The 26043-nt window shown below is 37.0% G+C and overlaps 1 protein-coding gene across 6 annotated transcripts in view; it reads right to left on the reverse strand.

Moving 5' to 3' along the window:
* The window catches only part of CTNNA2 (catenin alpha 2), a 469784-nt gene that overhangs the window by 399534 nt on the left and 44207 nt on the right, over positions 1–26043 (reverse strand). For all 6 annotated transcript variants that reach the window (XM_072037885.1, XM_027455797.3, XM_072037884.1 and 3 more), the window contains exon 2: positions 14643–14749. In XM_072037885.1, coding sequence (XP_071893986.1) covers positions 14643–14744 — 102 coding nt within the window. In that variant the 5' untranslated portion in view covers positions 14745–14749. The remainder of the gene's footprint in view (positions 1–14642; positions 14750–26043) is intronic.

A 26043-nucleotide genomic window follows, 5' to 3' on the forward strand; every position in this document is an offset into this window, starting at 1 on the left:
CACCTGGTTCTAAACTGGCGCAGAGAAATACTATCAGAATATTTTCACATTTTTTGAAACAGTTTTGTAAGCCAAATGTTTCTTCAGAATTGAGATCTATGAAGAAAATACTAACACGAAAATGAAAGGATTTTGACTGTTGTCTGACTTTTCCTCGGCTTGTTCAAAATCCACACTGTGGCCATGACCACTGGCTATTCTAGTAATCCCTCCTCCACCCCCACCCCCCTTTTTTTTTTTTTTTTTTTTTATGTCAATGCATCTTCTTGGGAACTCAGGCACAGTTACAGGGTTGGCTAATGACTCAATAAACACTTCACAATTGGATGTGACTGTGGTATGCACCGATTAAACAGTAACTCAACAACATACATGATTTTAGTACAAAAATAAAAGATAACAGCACCAGAGAATAGCACTCCTGATAGAAGTATGTGCTGCAGTCATTGAAGTCCTCGATCTCAAGTAGCCGAGAGACTATAGTGAGTAAGGAATTAACGGAGTTAATGGGTTAACAAGTTCATGTGAAGAGAGCATCAGCATGTACCTTCTTAGAGTGATTATTTTTAGATACACAAAACTAAAAAGTCCTCTTGACCATCACTCAAGGCCACGCATAGCAACTTGCACTTCGATTCCTCTCAAGAATAGCGATCCCATTTCTGTGATAGTTAAGTGCCAAATTATTGGCTACTTAATAGTACTTCTATGGGCACAAGCTCACAAAAACATAGCTAGAGACAGATCTAGTCACAATTCTCCCTTTACAGTCTGTGGTGGCTTACATCTACTTCCCTAGAGGAAACAACGCCAGCCTTGCTTCCCTGGCTTCCACAGGGGACTTGGTGGAACAGCTGTGGGATGCATCCCATTCCGAGGCCAACCAGCCCATCCTCATTTCAAGGCCAAGCAGCATCAGCGATATCTGGGCTCCCCAGTACAAGAGAGATGTGGGCATACTGGAAAGATCCAGTGTAGTAGGGTCACCAAGATGATCAAAAGACTGGAGTACCTCTGCTGTGAGGAGAGGCCAAGAGAGCTTGGAGAACAGAAGAGGCTTGAGGAAAGGGGGTGGGGGGGGTGGTATCAATGTCTCTGAAAGCAGCTGAAGGGGTTGGTGGAGATGCCGGAGCCAGGCTCTACTCAATGGTGCCCAGGGCCAGGCCCAGAGGCTGTGGGCCTAGTCCGGAGCCCCGGTGGCTCCCCCTGCCCCTCAGGCAGCACTGCTGGGCCAGGCAGGTGCCGGAGCCCTGGCACAGGCTGCCCAGAGCTTGGGGGGCTCCTCCTGGGGGAGCTGCAGCAGCCTCCAGGACACAATTTTAGAATTTCTATGCTAGCAAAGTATATATAAAAATACACCATTCTAACTGGTTGGGTTATAAAAATACAGCATTCCAACTGGTTGGGTATAAACTAAATGAGCTTCTTACAAACTGATACTCCGGGCTTTCTATCTCAGTTTCATGAGAGATGTGAAATAAATGATCTATGGACATTTACCGTTCTTGCTGGCTCATCCAGCATAAAAGACTATTTGCTGGGTTGTAAAAACTAAACAACTACAAAAGCAAGAAACAAAACAAAGGAGGAAAAGAAAAAAAAAAAAGAAAAAAAAAAGCTAAATCCCTCCCATTAATTGAGGATACTCTTAAGTCTAAAGAGAAAACTGCAGGGCCAATCACTTGAACAGAGAACATGATTGTATATCTTGATTATACCAATTTTACTCTTCAATGAAAAAGGCCGAGAAGTGTGAAGAACACATGCTGTACTAAGCTCTCTTTAAAGATGTATAAAATATTATACAGTGACTACTATACTGAGCTCAAAATTTCAGTCTTCAGTTTCAAAGTGCTTAGTAACTTTTGTTCAGTAAATTAAAACACCCACAAAAAATCCAGAATGAGGAGTGCAGCAGTAATTTCCACTCCTCTTGCAGTTTTTCTGCAAGAAATAAATTTTTCACAGGAGACTAAAGACCAGAAAGATCACAACTGCCTTTTATTTTATTTTATTTTATTTTTTAAGTGCCACAGACAACCCCCCAAAACCTTTTTCTTTAACAACAAACTCCTGCTACATTGTACCTAATGTTCAAAACAAACTAAAATTGAATTAAAAATGCATTCACAACATGCCCTTTGAGAGAAAAAGAAATAGTGAGCTGTGTCAGTCCATTCTGTATACTATAATACTGGTATGTACCTACCAAAAAAGTTGACAGACAATAATGACAGGTACAACTTTGATTATTCTGTCCCAAGACTTTATAATATTTGTATAATAGGGTATAACAAAAAGTACGTGGCCTGTCATGTTAGCAGGTACACACACCTCAAAGCCACGTCTAGCCTTTTCAGTTTCAAGTAATGATCAGAAAAATGATGCCTGAGGAATGATGATAAAGTACAGTAGATAAAGTGCCAAGGCTCTTAAGTTTTTCTTTGATTTAGAACAGGAGGTCAACTTTTCACCCTCCATGATACAGCACTGCAGCTTTCAACCTGACTTTACTGCAAGCAATGAACTCTAGAAAACCTGAAAGGTAACTAAGCCAGGAACACATGAAAGACCCTAACAGACAAAGAGACTGAAAGCCTCTACTAATCAGACACCAAGCAATAAATGATGGCCTAGAAAGCAATATTACCAACTCATTTTTAGCTGTCAAGATAAGCTAGCAAGGAAGGAGAAAGTTCTCTTTCTAGACCTGTCTACCACATGAAGAAGAAGCAGCCAGCTGCAGGTCAAAGCCTCAAATAACTTGTTTTGTGTCCAAATTTGCACACAATTAAATTATCAGTCCTAAATTCTTGATATTAGTAATAGTGCCATTAAGCATATGCTCTGGATGAGGATGGCACGGCCATAAATTTCCATTCATTTCTGGTTAATAACCCTGACACATCTTGAACAAGCAAGCTAGAACTCTGAATTCAGAGTCTCCAAATTTATTTGACAGGGAGTTTATTTTTCACATAAGTTGCTCACAAACAAAAACTTATTTTACCAGGCATTGATCATTATAAAATGAACTAACTGATCATAATTGGTACTACAGCAATAATATAGCTGCATCTTTTCCATTACTCTAACAAACACTTCCATTATGTCAGGCAAGAACTTCTCAAATAAAGCACGTTTCCTTTTCTAGAAAGGATTAAAAACAAACAAAATAAAACACTACAACAAGCTTTTAAAGTCATCACATACACATAACAAACAATATCATATTGCACGTACATGAAAGCACAGAGCCTCTCAGTTTCAAAAGAAATACTTCATGGAAGTATACAAAGAGATCATGTAGTAAAATATATGAAGAAATCAGATTTGAAAAATGTGTACTGAGTGGAAGACAGGGAAAAAAATGTGCGTGTGCATGTTGATCCTCACGCATGTATTTTGCTTAATGCTTTTTGAGCTAATTCCTTTTTCAGAAAAGTGAAAAAACTATCTGGCAATAGCTCAGGAAAATGTAACTGAATATCTCTTCCCTTCAAAAATGAATAGGTGTACCTTAGCTGCCACTATTTTGTACTTGTATTAGTATAACCTTACAGAATAATATATGGTTAATTAAAATATTTCAAGCAAAGTAATAAAAGCTTAATCGTTCTCCACTACCAAGTGTAGATATGTGTAATTTGCTGGGAAAAATTGAATAGGTTAATACGTATCCCCTGGAAACAACTCAACATTCAGAAACTATTCAGTATGCTAGATTCATTATGCTTCTATATGAACACCTTCTAATAAAAGAAGTTACCATTAGCATAAGCAGATACAATACAATTTCATTACTATAGAGCGACATGAAATGAATAAGGAAAATTAATTCCTGTTGCAAATCTCATTTCCCTAAAATCCTTCTTTGAAAACTGTCAGTTTAACCATTTGTACAAGCAGATAAGGTTTGAGAACAAGGAAAGCAAAAAATGAGCATGCAGCTCAGTAAAAGGTCTACTCCCATGGTTAAATGCAACAAAATTGCAGGTGTGTCTAATAAAATGATGTTCACAAAACACAGGGTTAGCTTGCAATATGAAAGGTCGGTATATCGGTATGTACCATACTCATGTTTATACTGCTTTGTATGCTCTACTCAGCGTTGGTGAGGCCACACCAGAAGTACTGTGCCCAGCTGTGGGCTGCTCAATACCAGACAGCTTGTTGATCCATACTGGATCAACATCTGCCTTCAAACTACTTCAGGGCCTGGGGGCACCTCCGCTGTGAGGAGAGGCCGAGAGAGCTGGGGCTGCTGGGCCTGGGGACGAGGAAGGCAGGGGGATCCCATCCGTGTCCGACAAGTCCCGCAGGGAGGTGTGGAGAGGATGGAGCCAGGCTCTGCTCTGAGGTGCCCAGGGCCAGGCCCAGAGGCCCTGGGCCCATCCTCGATGGGTGCTGGGCACCCTCCTTGAGCAGGGGCTTGGACCAGGTGGCCTCCAGACGTGCCTTCCAGCCTCAGCCTTGCTGTGGTTCTGGGAGTGCAATCCGACGGGTCATGCTTGCAGTAACTTGTGGCATGGGAGGAATTCTGGTTTATTCTCTTCCACACTAACAGGTTCCTAAGCTAAAAATTAAGCTACCGTTCTGGGGTTAAAAGGGTATATACAATCAATTCCATCTATTTTCATCTTTAAAACTTATTTCTAAACAAAAAATATCCACATAAAAGAAGGCAAGTAGCTAATTTATAATTATGCTTTTTTGCTAAATACCCTTTAATTTATGAGTTACCAGCCAGTAATGAAAATTAGAGCAACTAGTCCTTTGCTTTACATTGATCCAATACACTAAACGAGAATGAAAATTCTAATACTAACGTCTTTTAGAATTAAAAAAAATATACATGAACATATCTACAGAAAATTTCTATTCCACAGAACATTATTTATTTTATATTCTTCAAACATCATATCACAATATTGAATGCATCTGTGTTCAATTGGCTAAGCATATGCTAGCTATGCTTAATAACTTGTTATACAATAATAAACTGAGAAGTCTCATCAATGACTACTGAATGACTCTAGTAGTACACACAAAAATTTAAATAAAAGAAAAACATCAATACATCAAGGGGGAAAATATCAATCATCCATTGACAAAGACAATTGCTCACAAGTAGAAGGGCATCAAATGCTTATGTTTCCCCACAACATAAGCATTTGATGCCCAGATGCAAAATATTCAAGAACTACCTATGAGGTTGTCAGAAAAGATGCTAAAATCAATTTACCAAACAGGAAACTAAACACTGTAATTTTGGCCATATGATTAAAACAAAATGGCAATTCATATCTGAATTTCTCTAACTGAAAAGCAATGACTTGTTAAAAAATACCCAAAATGCTCGGGTCTCTCTAGTTACATACTATCACATTTTACAGAAAATTTGAAGATTACTAAAAAATAAATAAAAATGCATATAAAGGTACACACCCCATGGAATCGATATTCTAAATCGATTAACACAGGAAAGAAAACAAATTATCCACATATCCATGCCCTGAATTCTTTCAACTTCAAATATATCTTCAAATATATCAGCCAATCTTCAGATATATGTATTGAAGGACTATGGAAAAAAATTAGCATTGCCTTCCAGAACATGGATCTCATATAATTAGGTTAATTAACACTTCAAAGCAAAATCTTGTAATTAGCATATTCTTTTTGCAATCATGCTTATTTTGTACCCTTTCTAACTCTTATAGATTGATGATGACATCCAGCAAATTAAGTTACTGAAAAATAAGAAAGTGAAAAAAGATTTTTACATCATTGTCAAGAGCGAAGCTAAAATGGATTACAAGAACTTAATATTGAAATCTCTTCCAAAGACTACGGAAGTCATTAGAAGTATACATATTTAATCACATAAGTTTTGTATCAATTTTCTCTTTTTCTTGGCAAAGCTGATCTATGAAAGCAAATAAGCAATCCTGCTCCTACTTTCTCCCTACTTCATAAAGTGAGAAGGCCCATTACTGCACATACTTTTTGTTCTTCCAGTCATTCTTTTCTCAGTTTTTAACTTCTGGTAGACTTAAAGCATTTCATCCAAATAAAATGCTCAGGTTTTAATCAAATAATTCCAGTATCACTCAGTTCCCCCCCCCCCCCCCCCCCCCCCATTCTAATAAAAATATTCCAGTGGGTGTTATTTATAGTTTACACTTATTTCTACTTTCAGCTTCCATCCAGGGCATTTTGTCAATTAAAAACCCTACAATATAAGAAAACATTTTGGGCTTTTTTTTTCTTCCCCCATACAGATACTGGTTGAGATCAAAATACCTCTTAGCTTACTACAGCTTATTCACATAAGTACTCTAGAATTATTACTGAATATCATTTTCATGTTGGAACATTTTAATTTCAGGGTGTAAATACCATATTTGAATTTATTTTAAATTAGTTCTAGAATATCATTTATTCTGTGTATGCTACAAGAAATTGTCTTAAAATCTATACTGCAAGTTAATTTAAGACAATTTTTCTTTATTGATAAGCCTGCATAGGAATGAAATACATCCAAAGTCTTCAGAATGCCATTAAAAAACAAAACTTGAGCCATTCACCTAATCTTCCCTGATCCATATCCAATTTGTCAACATCACTTTTGAGAATGGGAAATCCTTCCAATAATAATCTCATTAATGCAATGCTCTAACAATAATATTGTCTCGCTAAATTTACTTCATACCCACCAGCTGATCCATTTACGGATCACATTGTCTTTCACCACTGTGAGCTCACACAGTGATTCAGTTGGATATCGTAACAGCTATTTTGAAGCTGCTGCGTAAGAAACCATGCCAACTCACTGCTCATACAGTATGTAGGCCTGGCACTAGTTATTTGTATTGCATCTGATTCTCATTTGGTGATGTTAAAAACATTTATTTCAAGTTAACCCCCTGCTAAAGCACTCAAAGTTGCATTTTTAAACTACACTAAACATAAAAGTATTATAGTTCAGAAAGTTGTTATATCAGCATTTATATCCACTGCAATAATTTAAGGTGTTTTATTTTCATCACTGAAAAAGCTCTTATGTCAAATACTTCTATTAAGCATAAGTTCATAGTACCAACAAGGTTTTGCTTATCAGACAAAATGAAAGTCTATTACTGGTTTTGTAACAAGGCCATATATCCATTGAACAAGTCAAATGGCTATAACTATGCGTTCAACTTTTAAAGCATAAGTGGATCTAGATCTCCTGCTTTAATTAGTATTTTTGACATGAAAGAAAGAAAATAATTTGCTAATGTATTTGTGACTATCCTTTTTTATACTTTGAAAACTTTTGGAAGTGACATGTTATTCGTACGATATTTTGGAAAAAAAATATCTGCAAACTAAGAAGAATCTACAAAAAATGCAACAGAAGCCATTTTCCCCTCAAAACTTTAGATATTCCCTTTCTATAGCGATGACCCTACATAAATCAGCAGAATTGTTAAGAACCAGCTGAGTTGGATTTTTGAGAACAGAAAAAGGCTCAGCTCTGTTAAAGTGCATATTGCTATGTCTTCAAGGACACAAGTAAAAGAAAGGTATCACAAAAATTATTCAGAATACTTTTTGCTTTTTGCTTAGAATTTGGAAATTCCTGGAAGAAACATCACTTTCTGAAAACTCTTCCATTAAACACTTATAAGAAAAGCATGTGCAGGAAAACCGTATTGTTAAAAAAACAAAAAAAAACAAAAAAAAAACAAACACTAGACAAGTTTCAGAGCTCCGTGCTGCACTGTTTAAAGAGTCAGGATGAAGGCACTATCAAGGACTCTCCCAGCTTTTACCTATTCAACTGCTTGCACTAGCCCTTCCCTGGAGAATGCCCTACACTTATAGGAAAGATCTGTCCAAATCCCCCTCTCCCACCATCTGCCCCACTTCTGTACATTCATTCCTGCACTGGAGCAGCAATTGGTAATACTGGCAAAAATTCTCAGTGTTAATTCTGGCTTAATATTCAGCTATGTGCTTGTTCTTGTGTTTTGTTGTCATTGTTTGTTTCTCTATCATATTTATTTCCAGTCAAGACAAAGAGGCCCTCCCCAGCTTTCGTGCAGCCCCCTTTAGGGGGCAGTCCACTGGGAGCAGTCCACTGGGAGGCCTCCCTGGGACTTTCTCTTCTCCAGGTTGAACAACCCCAAGTCCCTCAGCCTGTCTTCATAGGAGAGGTGCTCCAGCCTTTTGACCATCCTCATGGCCTCCTCTGGACTCACTCCAACAGGTCCACGTCCTTCTTGTGCTGGGGGCCCCAGTGCTGAACACAGCAGTCCCAGTGGTATTCTTCACAAAAACAACTGGTATCGCTGCTAGCAATGAGGTTTGTGGGGTGTGCATTGATTAATGCATTTTTTTCTACATGAGGCTGTGTTTCTACATATTCTTGTGGGCAGATGCATGTTTATTTCCATGTCTCTTTTCTTTGTTTGGCTTTAGTCACAGCTCTGACCCCAGAAGGGTCCATCTCTAAGAATATAAATGAGTCTCAATTTGAGAGAAGAGATCAACTCTGTAGGCATGAAAGAGCACCCATCTTCTGTTCATACAACAGATAAAGCTATGACATGACCTACTGCATCAAGTCAGATGTGATTTATTTATTCATGGCAGTAGCAGAGACATCCAGCATATTCCTTCTCAGAACTTATTCACTGCACATGGATATATTTATGCCATACTGGGACACTGCAAACCTGTTTCAGAAGGTTACATCTCAGAGTGAAGAGTCAAAGCAGTAAATGCTTTTTTAAATTAAACAGTGATGAAAACAGTTTCATCCATACCACATAAAGCCAAGGACACTTTGTGCCCCTCTGGTAACCCTGACCACTAAGAATTTGTTAAGGTTGACCAAAGTCAAAACATTTCTCAATGGATGAAAACTCCAGCATTTATGAATACAAAGCTATACAGTAGGCCCATTTAGTTGTAAGGTTTTCCAGTTACAATTTGAGGCAAATCTATCATAATGCCAGCAAAACTTACATCTCCAGCATTAATTTTTTCTCACCATCTCTCCACATTGGCTTGTGTGGTGGAAGGGAAGTAGACAATATTTTTAATTACTCTGGGTTTTGGCACCATTTTGTCATAAAAATGGAATATGGGCGCAGTGGGCAAGACCTAAAGCCCCCTGAGTTTCCATTCTTCCTCCAGAAAATGCTAAGGTACATATGCATAAGCTCAGAGGTACAGACACGTACATAAATACCTTTAAACAGCGAATAAAATCACAGGAAGGCAAATATAGACTGACAAGGTCCTGACCTTGCAGGACACCACATACTATAAATAGCCCACGGTTTTCCAGTCATGGAGAACAAAAATAGAAATGATAAAATTGAGTTAAATAATCTCTCAGCAAGCACAAAAAGTCTCTGTACCGAGAAGATCCCAAGTAGAGTTTACAGAGAGGCACAGATGTTAGTAAATCTTATGGCAAAGAAGAAACTGTCAAGGCCAGACTGCAGCAGACATTTCTTGAAGGATCTAACAGATTAAAGAGCACCCTGAGCTAAATAAGCACCTGCTAATTTTGAGTTCAGAGAGCATTTTAAGCAATAAATAGAGCAACACTGGAAAAAGCAAGGTGGATGATGTGCCTTCTCAACCAAGAAATCCTTCATAAATGAGATGTAAGGTTTAGTTTCAATTAAAAATGAAAAATCTCAAATTCATTTTCTGATGGGATGCAGCATGGGCTCCCTGACACTAATGGCTATTGCCTAATGAGCCCCCGCCAGACAAGACTGATGCACAGTCCAACCTCCCGCACTGCCACAAAGGCCACAGATCCGAGTGTTTAAATGAAAAATAACTTTGCAATTGGGAAAATAGTCGTGCTCAAATAGAAAATAACAATTTGGACCTTATAATGTTATTAAATTGAGCTCAAATGATCAAAAATGAGCCTTTATAATTCATTTTCCTTTAGGCCTGTCCTGAAGGCAGCTTCAGCTGAATCTAGCTATCAAATAGAGAAATTGCACAAAAATTCTGCACAATTACTAACACAAGTGGGATGTGTGCATCAGACATACAGTACTCCATCATCTGAAACCATTTTTCTGAAAATTGTTTTAAACATGCATACACGTGCACAAAACCTCCAAAAGGAAGCCTATGTTTGCATGTGTGCACGTGCAGTGCTGTGGTTCAGATGCAGCTCCCAGACAATAGCAATCAATAATTTCCTGTGGAGATTAATTAGTCCACCGGATTTGCAGATCAAATGTGATAATGGCTCACCAAATACAAATAATCTCTGAATAACTGGAAAGGTTGAGTATATAAATATATTTCTCAAGGCAATACAGAAATCAGTTCATTTTCAAAATATACTGCACAAGGGATTAGACTAGGCACAAACTCTTTGATGAGAAATCAAGTATAACATCAGCAATAATTATTACAATTTTCTAAATATGTCTCACTAATTAAAACTATTTGGAATTTTATATAATTATGTGTTTATTTTATATATAGGTTACTACATTTTATTGAATGATACTATAGGCAAGAAAAAATGCAAAACCATTAAATCAATGGCACCTGTCTGCTTTGCAAAATATTATTGTTTCATTCTAAGCTAGTATAACAGGACTCAGAGGTGGAACACTTACTATTATTAGTGTTAGTTTTACAAATCTGAACTTATGCATGATATTCCAAAAATGAATATTCTGAAAAACACAACTGCTGCATGGCTCTGATAGTAAAGGTACATTTGTAGAACAGCCAGACTGCTATTTAAAATACCTATGACAAACTACCAAACAGAAAGTAGAAAATGTTCTAATTTAACACTAGAAAATTGATATTTCATCAACAAAGCATAAGCATACCTGATCTTCAAAAATTATACATAATTGTTTTCTCATTTATATGTTTGCATGTGAGTACTTTTTTTTTTTTTTTTGAAAAAGACTAAAACAATTGTGTTCATGATTTATATAATCTCTTTCATTCTCATGAAAAGTCACATTTGTATTTAATTAAAATGGAAAATCACCAAAACCAAAAACTATCCTGAGTCATTATCGGCAATCTCAACCACAAACATCTCAATCACAAACACTACCTTCCAGCTACACATAAAATATCAGGTAAGGGCATTTAATCCCTTTGTAAAAAATTAATTCTTTTTTCTTCTGAAAACCACTCACAGTCTGACAAACTTGTCATTCATTTTGGTTACAAGCATGAAGGTGAGAGAATAAGAGGCACTAATTCTTAAGGATATATTTTAGTTACAGGTTTCATTCTATAATGTTCATAGAATTAAAAAATTTAAGATTTATAGTAAAAAATGTCAACATTTATAAAATCACAAAACATTTATTTATTTTTTTCCACAAAATCTCAGTAACAGCAATGTGAAAAAGACATATGGCAGATACGAGCACGTATCTGTTATACTTTAAATATGACAACAAGCACTGGGCAAATGGATGCTTCAGTAACTTCCAATACACTTAGACCTCTGACAGCCAAAGAAAGTTTTAATTAGTTTGCCAGTTCAGGGCTGCCTAGAATAAATGCAATTCTGTCATTTCTAATGCGTTCTCATGATCAGTTAATGGATTTTTTTGCCTCCAGCTCAGACAACCTTCCTGTCTTATAATTTCTTCTAAATCAATTCATAGGTTATCCATATTTTCTCATCTGGAACACTAATGAGCTTGTCTAAAATTCAAGTTTTAATGTGCCACTCTCCCGACTCAATGCCATGTTCTTTTTCAAATTCACATCACATTTCCGTATTACCCCACAGAATTTCAACAGAAATCACTGGATCCTCCACCATCAGAAAATCTCATTTCTGATAAACGTTACTCATTTATGAGCCTATATATACCCTCAGTTCAGAACCTAAATCCTACACACACACACACACCCCAGATAGACACAAAAGGCTTGATCAGTATTTTTGAAGCCTAAAGCCTAGTGTATAACTGTTTTGCTTTTTTTTTTTTTTTTTTCAAGCACTCTTCAAAATCATACACAGCCTGGATAACACAAGGATCTTCTACAATACTCAAGTGTGATGCCAAAACAAAGCATGGATTTGTCTTGACAGTGCTAAAAATCACACCATCCAACTAATTTTGGCTGTAAAGGACCACAGGATGTCATCTAGTAGGGCTACCTTCAAAGTCAGACCAGATTGCTCAGGAACTTGTGCAGTCTGTGGCCATTGAATCTCTCTTCTATCAGTGACCTATTGTTAATTAATTGTGAAATAACAGCTGTAAGATCTCTGTGTTAAGCAGCTCTTATGAATCTACATTGGACTTCTGAGTTTAAATTGAACAGAGATTAAATAACTTACTTGTTTTTAAAAAGAAACTTTCAAAGTAGATGTTCTTTTTAGGAAACGGTTTTAAATTTTCTAAGGAGATTGAAACATGCTTGCACATGCAATGTGGGCTCAGTTCTTGTGGAGTTTATCATGGCATAGGCAGATTGCAATCCAACCCCAAACTGAGATAAACAAGATACTATTCTTGACTTGACCAGACTGTTTATGTAGCTTTAAGAAAGGAAAAGCTTTCAAGCTGGGATGATTGTTAACTTTTGTTAATTTATCTGAGAAAAACAAAGAACAGCTGAATAACTTAAGCTAAAAATGCAACAGATAAACATACTCTGAAGGTAGCACATTTCTCCTCACTCAAAATTTTCATGGTTATGTTTGTATGGCTCACAAAACATGCTTTAGTCAAACAAACTTTATTAGATTCAAACTAGAGGAAAATAGGTGGAACTACTTATTTCTCTAGAATGAGAAATAAATCACATGTTCAGAAAGTTCTTTTTTATACGTTCATACTATATAGAGGCATATGACATGAAGAAATCAGAATGAAAGTATTCATAAACTTTGAATAAAACTGCAGACATTGCTTTAGCCCCTCTGGACTGCATTTTATTTCCTCTAGTCTTCTTGACATACTGCTGAAATAGTAAATAAATACAAACGTAAAAATATACAAATGGAAGGATCTTGGAAACAGTTTTCACCAATGAAGAAATTCACATCATGTAGTTCAACTTGTAATTGCTGTATTTGCGTTGCTGAGGACCAACATCAAACCAAATCTAGCTAAACCTTAACTTAACTTCAGGAACTATGAAATTACGATGGTGCTTTCATTTCTGAGCTGATACATTATTTTCTCTCTTCTGTGCATATTGTTGAAAAATAAAACAAAATGAAAGGAAAACAGGAAAATCACTCTCAGAATACTCAGTAATTTACTCTTTTCACAACTGACCATGATGCCACAGCAGCCTCGCTTCCCTTGCCAGCAGGTGGACCAGAATAACATAGAGCTCATAACATAATTTTCATTTCATATTGCGATGTCTTCTGGATTTTAGTCTGTCCTCCATATCAACAATTGTAAAGGTTTATAATGATAGCTAATAATCACTTTATCAACAGATCGATGTACGTTTCACATCATTTATTTGTCTTTGAATCTGTAAAGTTTTGTGCAGTGTCACAGACATTCCCAGAGTTATCTGTAGAAAGATAATGCTTTTTTTTTTTTTTTTTTTTTCCCAAAACAAATAAAGAAGACTAGGTGTAACTTCTTTGGAAAGTGATTGCTTTTAAAGAGTGTGGGAACCATACACAGACATCATATTTAGAGAAATAAAGAAGTAGGGATTTATATTTGATATCTGTTTTATTCTGAAAACAAACCATCTTGAAGTCTGGTCTCATGCTCAAAACAAGGCCTAAATTTCTACCCGTCAAGATCCACAACGTCTACAAGAAAACTGTTAGTAACAGGTGGTTAGGCAGATGGCGTTGGCTGGCATTCTTCATTTTTAATACAATTAGCATTATTATAAGGAAAATGATTTATGTATTTTAAATAAAGGGGCTACCCATATTAAAGCTTACTATGGTGGTTATGTAACTAGCTGGCTATTTCTAATAGCACCTCAGGAAAAGAAAGGCACCAGGTCACAGTTTCAGCAAATCACCCTGCTGATGACTGAAGCTTGATGTCTACTGCCATATTTCTCCAGACCACATCACTCTTGCTCATGCATTCACAGCACATTTAACTCTATACAGACACAGGAAACTTGATAGGCATAGATACACAAAGATGTTCTTTGACTATGTAAAAACTGATCTCTATGGTTAAAAGATAGATACCACTAATATATACATTATAAACATCACCTACTATCGCTTCCGTCATACCGTTTTTAGTCCATTTAGGAATGACTGGACATGTTTCCTTAATTTGGTTGGTTGGTTTTGCTGAACCTGTCTCCCAACACAACATACCAAGGGCATATGCTCAGTCAGATCCCTATCTTAAATCGACTGCTTCATAAATTTCTAATCTGTTTTTGAAAGACAAGCATAGCTAAACAGTTGTTGCTACTGTATTCCCACTCATATTTTCAGACTATTAATTATTTAGAACAAGAACTTCTGAACACATTTCAACAGTTTTCCACTAGAGGTCACGAACAAAAGCTATTTAAAATTTTACTATTTACAATTATTAAGATAATTACATATAATGAGTAAATATAGCATCATGCTAAAAGAAGAAGTAAAACAAACAGAAGTTACTTACTTGAGTAACAAGTGGCTCCAGTAGCCTCTCTACTGTGAGAGTCCTGATTTCCAAACTTTTCGGGTCCCATTTCAAAATGATAGGTGACGTTGCAGAAGTCATACTCCCTAAAAGAGACAAAATGACACAAAATGAACAGATATTAATACTATAATGTCCAAATACTGTATAAATTTCAGGGAGCAGCACATGTTGTTCCCGTATACATATAATACTTCTCCATAGTATTGCTACTGTCCCTCTGCTCCTGAGAACACTCAAGCATACCACTGCCACATCCACGAAGTGCTTAAAAGCCTGTGTTCAGAAAATTCTTCTCTCATATACCCTTAAGATACCCTATCATGCTGCATACATCCTGTATTGAATGTACTTGGTATGGATTGGATGGCCCCTGGAATTTTGGGAAGAAGCCATAGTGGAGCAGGTACAGCCCATGCAGGTTTACCCCAAAGGACTGCGCCCATGGAGAAGACCCACACTGGAGGTGGGGAGAAGTGTGAGGAAAGTGAAGCATTGAACATCTCAGACAAACATTACAGACTGACAACAACCCCTATTCCCTACCCCCTTGTGCCTCTCAAGGGGAAAATGGGGGAAGAAGAAAGAGTAGTGAAAGAGTAAAGTTAAGCCAGGGGAAAAGGGAGTAGGGGGGAAAAAAAAAAAAAAAATGTAGTTTTTGCCTTTGTTTCTCAGCATGCAAATCTATTTAAATTAGCAATAAACTAAATTATTTTTTTTCCAAGTCAAGTTTTGCCAAGGATGGTAACTGGTGAGCGATCTCTGCTTTATCCCCACCCACGAGCTTTCCATCTTATTTTCTCCTGCTAAGGAGACAAGTGAGAGAGTGGCAGTGGGTGTCTGACAGCCAGCCAAGGTCAACCCTCCTCGCATGGAATACAAGTAATTCAACGAGCCTGTGCAGCTTTCTGAATAAAAATTCCCCTCAGTAGTTACGATTTCTTAATTTTGCACCAAGAAGAACAGTATTTGCTCAAAAACAAAAAGGATTTTCTAGATCATCTTAGGCTTATAAGTTTAAACAAGGCCTAAAACAAAGACAGAAGTTATTTTATTTGCCATTTTGGCTTTTCATTAAATTTTCAAGACAGTTGTCTTCATTTTTAAATTCCAGAGACAGAAAAATCCAGCCATCAGGTTGCAGGACACATACAGTCCACCTCACAGAGATAGCAATTTGCTCTGAAAGTGATACAGTATTCAGTGAAGAGCAATGCCAAACATAAACTAGTTTGTCTATTGAAAAACGCTGAAAGAACACTGACCCTGAGAAATCCGATCACATAAATGTTAAATTAAAATAATTCAAGTTTAAATATTTCCTTTATTTTAATCATATAATAACTAATTAATTGAAAAGAAAAATTAGAAATCCCGTATAATTGGAACACTATAAGAATAACATACTAAAAGTAGGGAAAGACAAAATAACATATTATACATTGAGATACAGATTAAGCCCTCTGTATATAATATCCCAAGTGTTTTCTTCAGAACTTACTACGTTTAACTGACAAATTAATTCCAGTAATACAAAACAACAAAGAACTGAGTGAAAAAAATCAAGACTATAACTACCTCTTCTTGAGTAACAATCTAATTTATAAAGCTTAGTTCAATAAGGTACACATTCAGTACTTATAAATATCATCCAGAATACACAACATAGGTTCCACTACTTTACTAAAGAGAATGGCTTTGACTAATTACTATCACTCAAAATTAACAGACTGGTAAGTCTATGCAAAATTCATTCACAGTCTGTGAAAGATTTTCACTGCGCAACTGGCAGACAACTTGCAATACTTGCTCAAAAAGAGAGGCATATCAGAACTCTCTAATCAGTGTATTTATAAACCACATATAAATACAGGCCTCAGTCTCCTCCCACCTGCAAATATTTAGTAGTAGAATTATCTGATAATATCTAGTGTATGCTAAAATTACTATTATTCAGCTTCTACTCTTATGCAAAAAATCATTAGGCTTCATGCTTTACAGCACTGAAAGCACCCATGTGTGTCATTAAATAAAAGTATGAGACAGCTTCTAGTTGCTGTAAACATGGTTAATGTGGGAGCTATTCTCATTTTTCCAACAATGTTTAATCATCTTTCAGAACCTGCAAGTCTGTCTATAAAAGGATGGTTGCTACTCCAGTTGGCCTCTGTATTCACAGAATAAGATATAGGTAGGCAAAGATTATAGTCAGTAATTTATCAGTTATGATACCTGTAAATGTGTGAAATACATCTGAGTTCTTTCTAGTAAGTGTGCTTTTCCTTACTATTAACATGGGTTCTGAAACACATACTTCTTATAATGCAATACCTAATTAAAAGCTGTAAGATAGTCCAAAGCCTACAAAAGCAAACTAATTTCAGTGGATGGCAATCATACAGGTGACACAAAAGATGCAAACTGGATGACCAGTTTTTTCAATTGGAATACTGCCTCAGTTTCAACCTTTACTAAAAAATAGGAAAAAAAAATCTTTCAAAACTCTATATGAAAGGGCAAGCAATGATTTCAACTATATGTATACAAGATAAAAACTCATTAAGAGCCTCTAAGAGGTTTTTTCATTTCAAATCTGCTCCCAAAGCAAACAAGTAAAATACAAAAGTCAAATCAGTGCATTTTCCCCAACATTTCTCCAACTCTTGTCACAATAAAAATTTTGAATAACAAAAGAATGAAAAGCAGTTTCATGCCCAAGCATATATGAACAAATGAAATATTTCTTCCTCACCATTTCTACAACAATCTTCCTAGACTGAACAGGTGAACTAGAATAGCTCAGTTGGATAAAGGAAAGGATGATGACAATATCTTATTTCTACTTTGACCAAATATCCCCCAAACCATTAGCTTTAAGTGCTTCACTGAAAACATAAATCACTCATAGCTTATACCTTGCAGTACCTGCGAGGAAGATATCCTGTGTTATCAAGATAATGGCATCACATAACATTTTTCATACAAACATAAAAGTTTATTATGACAGATGAAAGAAAACAGAAGGAGATGTAAGGAAAAGAGATCCCCTGTTACTGTCTAGGCTAGAATGATATCCGCTATTTTCTTAGGTAACTTAATTTTTTTGCTTCTCTCTAAAGTTTTCAATTTATTGTCATTTTTAAAAAATGCTCAGCAACACACTTAGACAACCATCCACTCATTTTTCAAAATGTGAAACTAGGTTTCTCCACTGAGTTCCAACCCCTGTAACTTAGAAATACAAACTAATTGTTCTTCAGGGTAAATCTCATTGAATTAAGCTTTGCGTGGTTTTGTTATAATTGCATAGTTCAGACATTTTTAGAATAAATTTTCTGTGAAACATTCTCTGTTGTTCACATATATTATCTACTGGCAGGCTGTGATTATTAAGTATGAATTTGAAATTTAATATTATCACATAAGGAAAGTATGTTAATAGCAGTGTATTTTAGCCATTGGACTTCTAATTAAATGTTTTGCAGAGATGATTGGCAATCCTACTCTTGAAACTAACTTCACATTTTTTCAATAATATATCTAAGGAATTCTATTGCCTAACTGTACTTTTCCTCCCAGAATATTTGCCAAAGTACGTGCATCTCTTGCTTTCAGCTTCTCCTAAATATAGCAATAGAGAAACTTCCCTCCCCAGTCCAGCAAATTCTCCAATGTGAACAAAATTTGTTTAGGCAGTCTGTCTTCAAAGTATCATCTATAAAGAAAATAACTGTTTATTTCAGTCAGCAATTCATTGGATTGGATTCCTATACTAGAGCCAAGTCCTAACTATGCCAGCAGAATTCTGCTCTAACATTGCAGTCTCCAAAAGCCTAACCCCACAATCACCCTTAGCATCAACCTGTTATGAACAGCAGTATTTTACTGTTTGGAACCTTCTACAAAAGCACAGCATTTCGCATGTGAAATTACCTGTTTGTCCATCACACTATAAAGTATTGCTTTCCTCCACAATAAACCCAATTCCCTTGTGACTTACAGAAATGTCCACTGTGGTGGCTAAACAAGTGCCAGCATTTCTATGCTGCAACCTAAATGTGATATTTAAAATATTTTAACTCTACAAGAACAATCTTAACTCTACAACTTGTGTACAAGTATAAGTATTGCCAGTCGAGAACCGCCAATTGTTAGTCCAGTTCACATGTGCAATGCAGAATATTGCAGAGACAAAAGAAAAGTGCTCAATATTTCTTACCGAATTAAAGAAATACCTGTTCTACTTGATTCCTAGCAAATCTGTAGGATTAATCTGGTGGCAATACTGGACTGGAAAGACTGTCAGCACAGACCTGTAATTACATTATATTCACTACTGCAAGCAAAAAAAAAGTCTTCATAGGTGAAAAAAGTGAGAAAGATGGACAAGCAAGGCAGAAAGACAATCAGATAAGAGAAGACCAAAAAAAAAAATCCAACCATAGATTATCCCTTGTTCAAAAACATTAAATTTACTATAGGCCTAATACTTCAAAAGATTTTTCTGGACTATTAAGAAAAATGTACGCTTTGCAAACAATTCTCTCACATCCATCTCTGTTTACACTCTATGCACCCAAACATGCTTCCATATATGCTTTAAACCAACATAATCTTCAAGGCTGAGAGGCCAGCTCAGCTTTTTCTGCACGTGCTTGATTCTTTGCTATAACAGCGCTATAAATTCCATTAAGAACATAACCCCGTTGAACATTAACTAATCCTGCAAAAGAAAAATGAGTTTTCAGCTCACTGCCTGACTTCGGAGCCACGTGGGCAGCAGCACCAGCTGCAGGAAAAGCTCTGAATGCAGCAATAGAGGTGATGGGCAGGGCAGAACTGCCTCTTCATCAGCAGCATGGACACAAACTACTTTAAGATGCCTGCAGAACTGCACGATAGATATTCTGTGCATTCTTGGTTTGAATCTTGTATTGAGAACTTTGTCAAAACAAACACTTCTCACCATGTAGACATGCTTATGTTAGGAGTATGGAATTCCACACACAGAGGATTCCAATAGATACAGAAAATCATAGAATATCCCAAGTTGGAAGGGACCCACAAGGATCATAGTCCAACTCCTGGCTCCACACAGGTCTACCCAAAAATTCAGACCATATGACTAAGAGCACGGTCCAAACGCTTCTTAAACTCTGACAGGCTTGGTGCCGTGACTACATCCCTGGGGAGCCTGTTCCAGTGTGCGGAAAAATTATGTCTCACCTCACAGAATCATTTTTGTGCTTAACTGGGAGCTAGAAATCTAAATATTTAAATGGTTATATCATTGGGTATGCCTATGGAGTCTAACAGTCTGACAATAGGGATGCACAATGTTGGCCCTCAATTACCTGACATGGTTACAGAGCACGCTGGAGCACAGGACAAATAAGCTCAGCCATCAAAAGTATGAGCAATGCACACAGCCTAAGAAACTTCACCTCTGGGCTAATCGGACTGACAGAGGACTGCGGTGATACCTCACGGGACATAAAGCTGAGATTCTGCTGTTACCAGTCATCCATCTGCGGCACGGAGCACTGCAGACATGCACTGAGAGCTGACCTGCGCGGCCTAACCTCGTACAGACACCACCACCTCTCATTAGGTCCCTGACAGCCAGTACAGCCTTCAGCAGATCTGGCTGAAATGAAGAGTTGACATGGGCAGTTCCCGTCACCTTGCTTAAATAAGGTGGAAAAAATAGAAAAAAAAAAAAAAAAAGATGAATCAAGATGGTTTGGAGGAGTATCTGTCTCTACATGTTTAAGTAACAACTTTTTGACATACTTGTTTATTTTGTCTCAGAAATTGGATTCTTCTCTCATCTTTCCTAAAACTTAGACAGGAAAAACGAGTCAAAATAAACCGTTTGGCCTCACGCCCAAGCCCAACTACGCACAAAATTTTAGTTTGAGCTTTTCTAAGCTCTTCACTTCCTTTTGGATTCACAGTCCTCACCCCCTCTGCTAACCCTCCACCTCCATGCTGGGTTGAGATTCTGGTCTGCCCTCAAGGAAAATTAGTTCATAAATGAAAGCAGCCCAATATGGAAATCTTATCTTCTACCAAGAAAACCATTTATTAACAAGGAGAAAGGCCTTGAGAAGGGGAGGATTATCTTGGTAGCAAAGTCAAGGGGACAGTGACCACGGAGTCCCCTGACACCCAAACAGGAAAGTTATAAAAAGCCTGAGTCATTCACACTTCTCAGTCACATTAACCTGCTCATTCTTGGAGGCTACTGCCTACACCGAGACATGATTGAGTTGAGAGGGAAAACTGCCTATAGGAACCAAAGAGATCACGAAGAATTCATCGGGAAGGTATAAGCTCAATTCAGAGGTCACTGTAACAGAAAGGTTCTCCCTGCACCCACACACAGGACTTCCTTCCATTTCTGCTTTAACCAAAAGCAACAACATTTCAGAATTCTGTGCCAAGCCTAGCTGCAATCAATGCTCAAATGGTTTTCCCATCTACTACATGGGTTAGAAAACCAACTCTAGTTTAAAGGCTTACGAACATCTACAGTTCTGGATTGACTTCCAGTTCGGACTCCCACATAAGGGCTGCTGGAGCCTCTGCTACCACGATGTGGCAGAGGTTGCACATCCCGTCTGGTCCAGCAAACCTTGGAGCTGCATCCAGTCCTCACCCGACCCACTGCAGAAAGAGGTTTGGACGAGCTATAAGATTAATCTGAGGACAATCCGTTGACGCCAGAACAAGATGTTGAGCTATCAATTCAACTGTTAGGTGGAATTTTCTGCATGGAAGGTCTTCACTCTAGGAGGATGTTAGATACAATTTCCAGTTCTTAATGCCTACAAATCTAATGTTTGGCTCTCTCTGAGGGAACCTGGTGATTCAGGGAGGGCTATCAGTAAGAAGGATGGAAAAAAGGGGGATTGCCATTTGTCTGTTGTCACAAACATTAAGAGTAGAATTGCCTGATATGAAAATTAATTTATTCCAAATGGTATTAAACCAGAATGAATGTGCTTGAAAGCAGGTTTAAGCAGCCATGCGTAAAATCCATATGTTCATTTTTTTTTTCTTGCTTTCCTCATAAGAACACACTTTTTTCCACTGAAAAATTTTTTAAAGATAAAGTAGTTTCCTAAAATGCTAGAAGATTTTAAAGAATCTATATCAAAAGGAGCCAAAGCCCCAACAAAAGCTTGTCAAGTCACTTCCATACAACCAAAGAGTTGCCCACAAATCACTCTGTATTTTCACAGCTCTTCAGTGCCTCCTAATAAAAGTCCTCTCTCAGACTTCTGGATGTGATCAAAGTATCCGAGATCGCTGGAACTAGGATGCTGGTTCACACAGGGTCACATTGCAAGCCCAGAAAAAAAGTTACTTGGTGCAGGTTCCATGTTATGCATTCTCACTCCATCACATTTCCCCCCAGAATGACATCAAATTTGTAATTACAATAAAAATAATATCTTTAAGTTATTTAGATTATTGTAGATATGACCTATGTACATAAATGTCCTTTCTTTTTCTACTAATAAAAAACCATACCTTTTACATTCAAATTCTGCTCATCCTTATCACAGACATTAATTTCAGGTATTAATTTCAAATCTTGCAAAAAAAAAATATATATATATATATATTCACTATATCTGCTTACCCTCTTGTTATTTTAATTCAGTGTATGAAACTGGCACAGGTAATACCTGTTTACATTTTACAAAAGCATAAAAGTATCAAGTATACTTGATTTAAACTAATGCATGTTTGCTCCCTTGAATACAGAATTTCTCCATTTCTCCCCCAGATTCAATTGGTTCTTTCAAAAAAAAAAAAAAATCTTAAAATTGGTTCTAACCATGATTTTGCAAGCTTCTGCATGCAGAGGTCATCCTTTCACTGAAAGTATCCCATTTCCAATTCCTCCAACTTGGAAACTAGAATTAAGCATTACCTCCATACTTCCCTGCAGCTTTCCTTCATATCTCTGGAAGAGAACCCTTCATTCCACAAGATTAGCCACGGTTATCTTCAAATTAAACAATTTACACATTTTTCCAAGTCAAAGTTAGGTGGGGGAGGTTTTGTTTTTTATTATTATTATTAGGTTATCTTTTCAAGTAGACTATTTCCCAGCTAGTTTCACTACAATATCAATACTGATAGCATCATCTCTATACGCCTTTCTTCTTTATTACATTTTAAATTATCTATTAATTATTTCATTTAAGAGCTTTTCGCTTTTGTTGCAGAAGATGCAACACTAGTTTCCTGCAGTAAGCAGGATCTTCTAGTTATCCGTCTATAGATACAACCAGCCCAAAGCTTGTCCAATTTCACTGTTACATACTGGGTGACAACAGTCCCCCCCTTGCCCTTGTACAGTCTCCAAGCTTCAGTACCAAGGAGAAGGAGCTGTTCCACTTTCCAACTCCATAACCAATACATTAAACAGGATTGTTTTCCAACAAAGCCCCGTGGGAGCACAGTTGACATTTCCCTCTACAAGAATTTATGGACGTTAATAACCTTTCTGAAAGCTCCCACCAACTCCTGGATGCTCATATTGTCTTGTTGCTGGTATCTGCATTTGTCAAACTGTTCATCGACTGCCTCTGTGAGAAATTCCTACAAGTCTTAGAGAAATCTACCAGCTAACCTTGTGTTCATTAAATCTGCTCTTCCTCTGAACATCTCAGACTCGTGTTAAGTTGCTCTTTCCCTAGCAGGAATAGGTGTCATCCTCACTGAAGCCATATGCATCATTCCATAATTATTTCCCATGCTTCCACTAATCCCCAAAGGAACAAAATATGATTTTGTAATGCTGGAAATAGTAAGTTTTAGAAACAAGAACTAAACTAATTAATTTTCCTTGATCTCTTATTACTGGAATTTTCCTGATGTTATTCTTATGCTGATGGATGTTCTAAATAAATCGCAATAGATAGGCATCTGTGATGATATCCAAAATCTTTTCTATTCCCCGGCTATGCGTTCACAGAATTTGCTGTAGTTTCCTTAGTTAATCCTGGAATACCATGTGACGGCATAAGAAACACATCACCCCCAATATGTTTTCAAATGAAATAATTTAATTAAAGGATAATAAAGGTTTGTTTCATATTCAGGGCAGCCCTTTATTCAAGAGGAAATGAGTAATGTAGACAATCAGAGAACACACGCAATTCTTCATCTGAAAGATGACATCCAAAGCGATAACAGCGTAAATGACATGCTTAATGAAAACAACAAAAGTAGCTATTTCTCCTAAAACACACAATTTTAACAAAAAACCTAACATGGAGGGAGACCAAACCCACCTGTACTCCCTCTCTCATCTATTACACTGTGACTCATTTTGTTGTCCTTATTTTTCCTCAAAGCATGGAGGACACTCCAGAAAAGCAGGAAAAAAACAAACAAACAAACAAACAAAAAACTTGTGCCTGTTTAAAATTAGATGATAGAATGACCTCAGTGAGGCTATCAATCCACCATCAATCTCTCACAAAACAATGGGAAGCGTAGGTGCTTGAAACTGTTAACCAAGAATTAATGCAAGGGTTACAAAATTTCCACTGCTCTCATAGATTTATAGATTTTTAATTATGAAAACTTCAGATGCCATTAAAAAAAAAAAGTGATTGTGACAAACTTCTTAATCCAGGCCAAGCAATTCTTGAATGCAGTGCGTGAAAGCTGAAACAAAGCAAATCCTTAACAGAAATAAATGGCTTTTAAAATATTGTTGAATAATGAAACTATTTACAAGGAAAAATTTACAAGGACTTGAGATGGATTTTCCATCACTGCTTATTTTAAATTCAGGACTTCACTGCCTCAAAGGTAAGGATTACTGTAAACATGACTTAATTCATTAAAAGATACGGTGCGTGTTGTGCAGGCGATTACACTAATCGCATCTCTGCCTTTCAGCACTCATTCAGCGAGTGTATGAAAACACATTGCCCAAAGTTTTATAGAGGGGACGCCTGGTTCAATCAAAAAATAAAATAAAATATAAAAGCATTGCACCTGGAGAACCATGCTACTTTACCTTAAATGCATCACAAGACAGAAAACAAAAACAAAACAAAACAAAAAGCGAAGGGCTGGCCTGCTTTCAGAAAATCCCCTCCAACCATGCTCACACTTCAACAACCACCTGATGGCACTCAACAAATAAGCAGGTCTCCAGAGTAGATCCACGTGCCCCAGCAATAACAAAATTCAGCTTTCTTTTCGAACTGAATTCTAGAACCCTGAGCTCTAGCAATGGGCACTGTATACCATCTGTTGCACTACTTTCCATTCACTAAAGAAGCACATGGATTTAAGAGTTCCAGCTAATTACAAATGTGCCAGTAGAGGTCACACAGGCCATTGACATCTAGAGATTTATGCTCCATGGAGACATAATTTGTGTGGTTTGACACCCACAAGCACTGACGGGTACAATCCAATATTTCTTTTAAAGTGCCCATAAAATACAGCAAATTGTTTGATATACATGTAAAGAATGAACACATTGAGGTTTGTTTGATTTAAGCAATGCTTCTTTAGCTTTAGCTAAAGGAATTACTCACAGAAGTGAGAGATGGAAAGGTAACAATCTAGTGACGGTTGGTACTTACATTATACATACAGAATAGCAGCATGAAAAGTAGAAACAAAAATCATTGTAGCTGATTTCCTGACTATATCGCTACTTTAAAATTTCTCCCTTGATAAACTATGATGGAAAAAAAAGCCAGTTTTCAAGAGAGCAAAATTATTTTATTTGGCTCCCATCCATGGCTCACGTAATGTGAGTGTATGTTGCTGGCCATCACAACAATGCAGAAACACTGTCGAGATTTACTATTTTTTTTCACACCAGCACCAAAGAAAACAGAGAAGATAATTTAATAGCAGCAAGCATCATCATCACTTCTCTTCATTGCAGAGGCATGGAAAGCATCCCTTATCACCACTTGTCCTTGATCGCAATATATTCACTTTTTAAGCCCACCTGTTTTTTCGTTTTGCATACTGTACTCAAATTATCTAGCCAGTAGGTGAAGTCCTGCTCTTGCTATTCCTCAGCTACATGCTCAAGACATTCCACAGCAACCTATCACTTGTTCTGCTGCGATCTACAAAGCACTATAAGTTTGTCCCTTGTGGCTATTTTGTGGTTCTTGTTCAGTTATTTCTTACTGCATGTTTACATCCTACCTTTTAAATTCGCTTTGTCTTAACATAATTCCACTGTGCAATATTATTTTAAAACAATTCTTATCACTGCAGCTCCAGCTTTCTAATGTCTGAAAGCAGACTAGCCGTGGCTGATTCTAGTCTACAATGCAACTCTATTAATACTCTAGCTTGCATTGTGAGATCTAAT

This window comes from Anas platyrhynchos, chromosome 4, assembly GCF_047663525.1.
Source record: "Anas platyrhynchos isolate ZD024472 breed Pekin duck chromosome 4, IASCAAS_PekinDuck_T2T, whole genome shotgun sequence".
Lineage (NCBI taxonomy): Eukaryota > Metazoa > Chordata > Aves > Anseriformes > Anatidae > Anas > Anas platyrhynchos.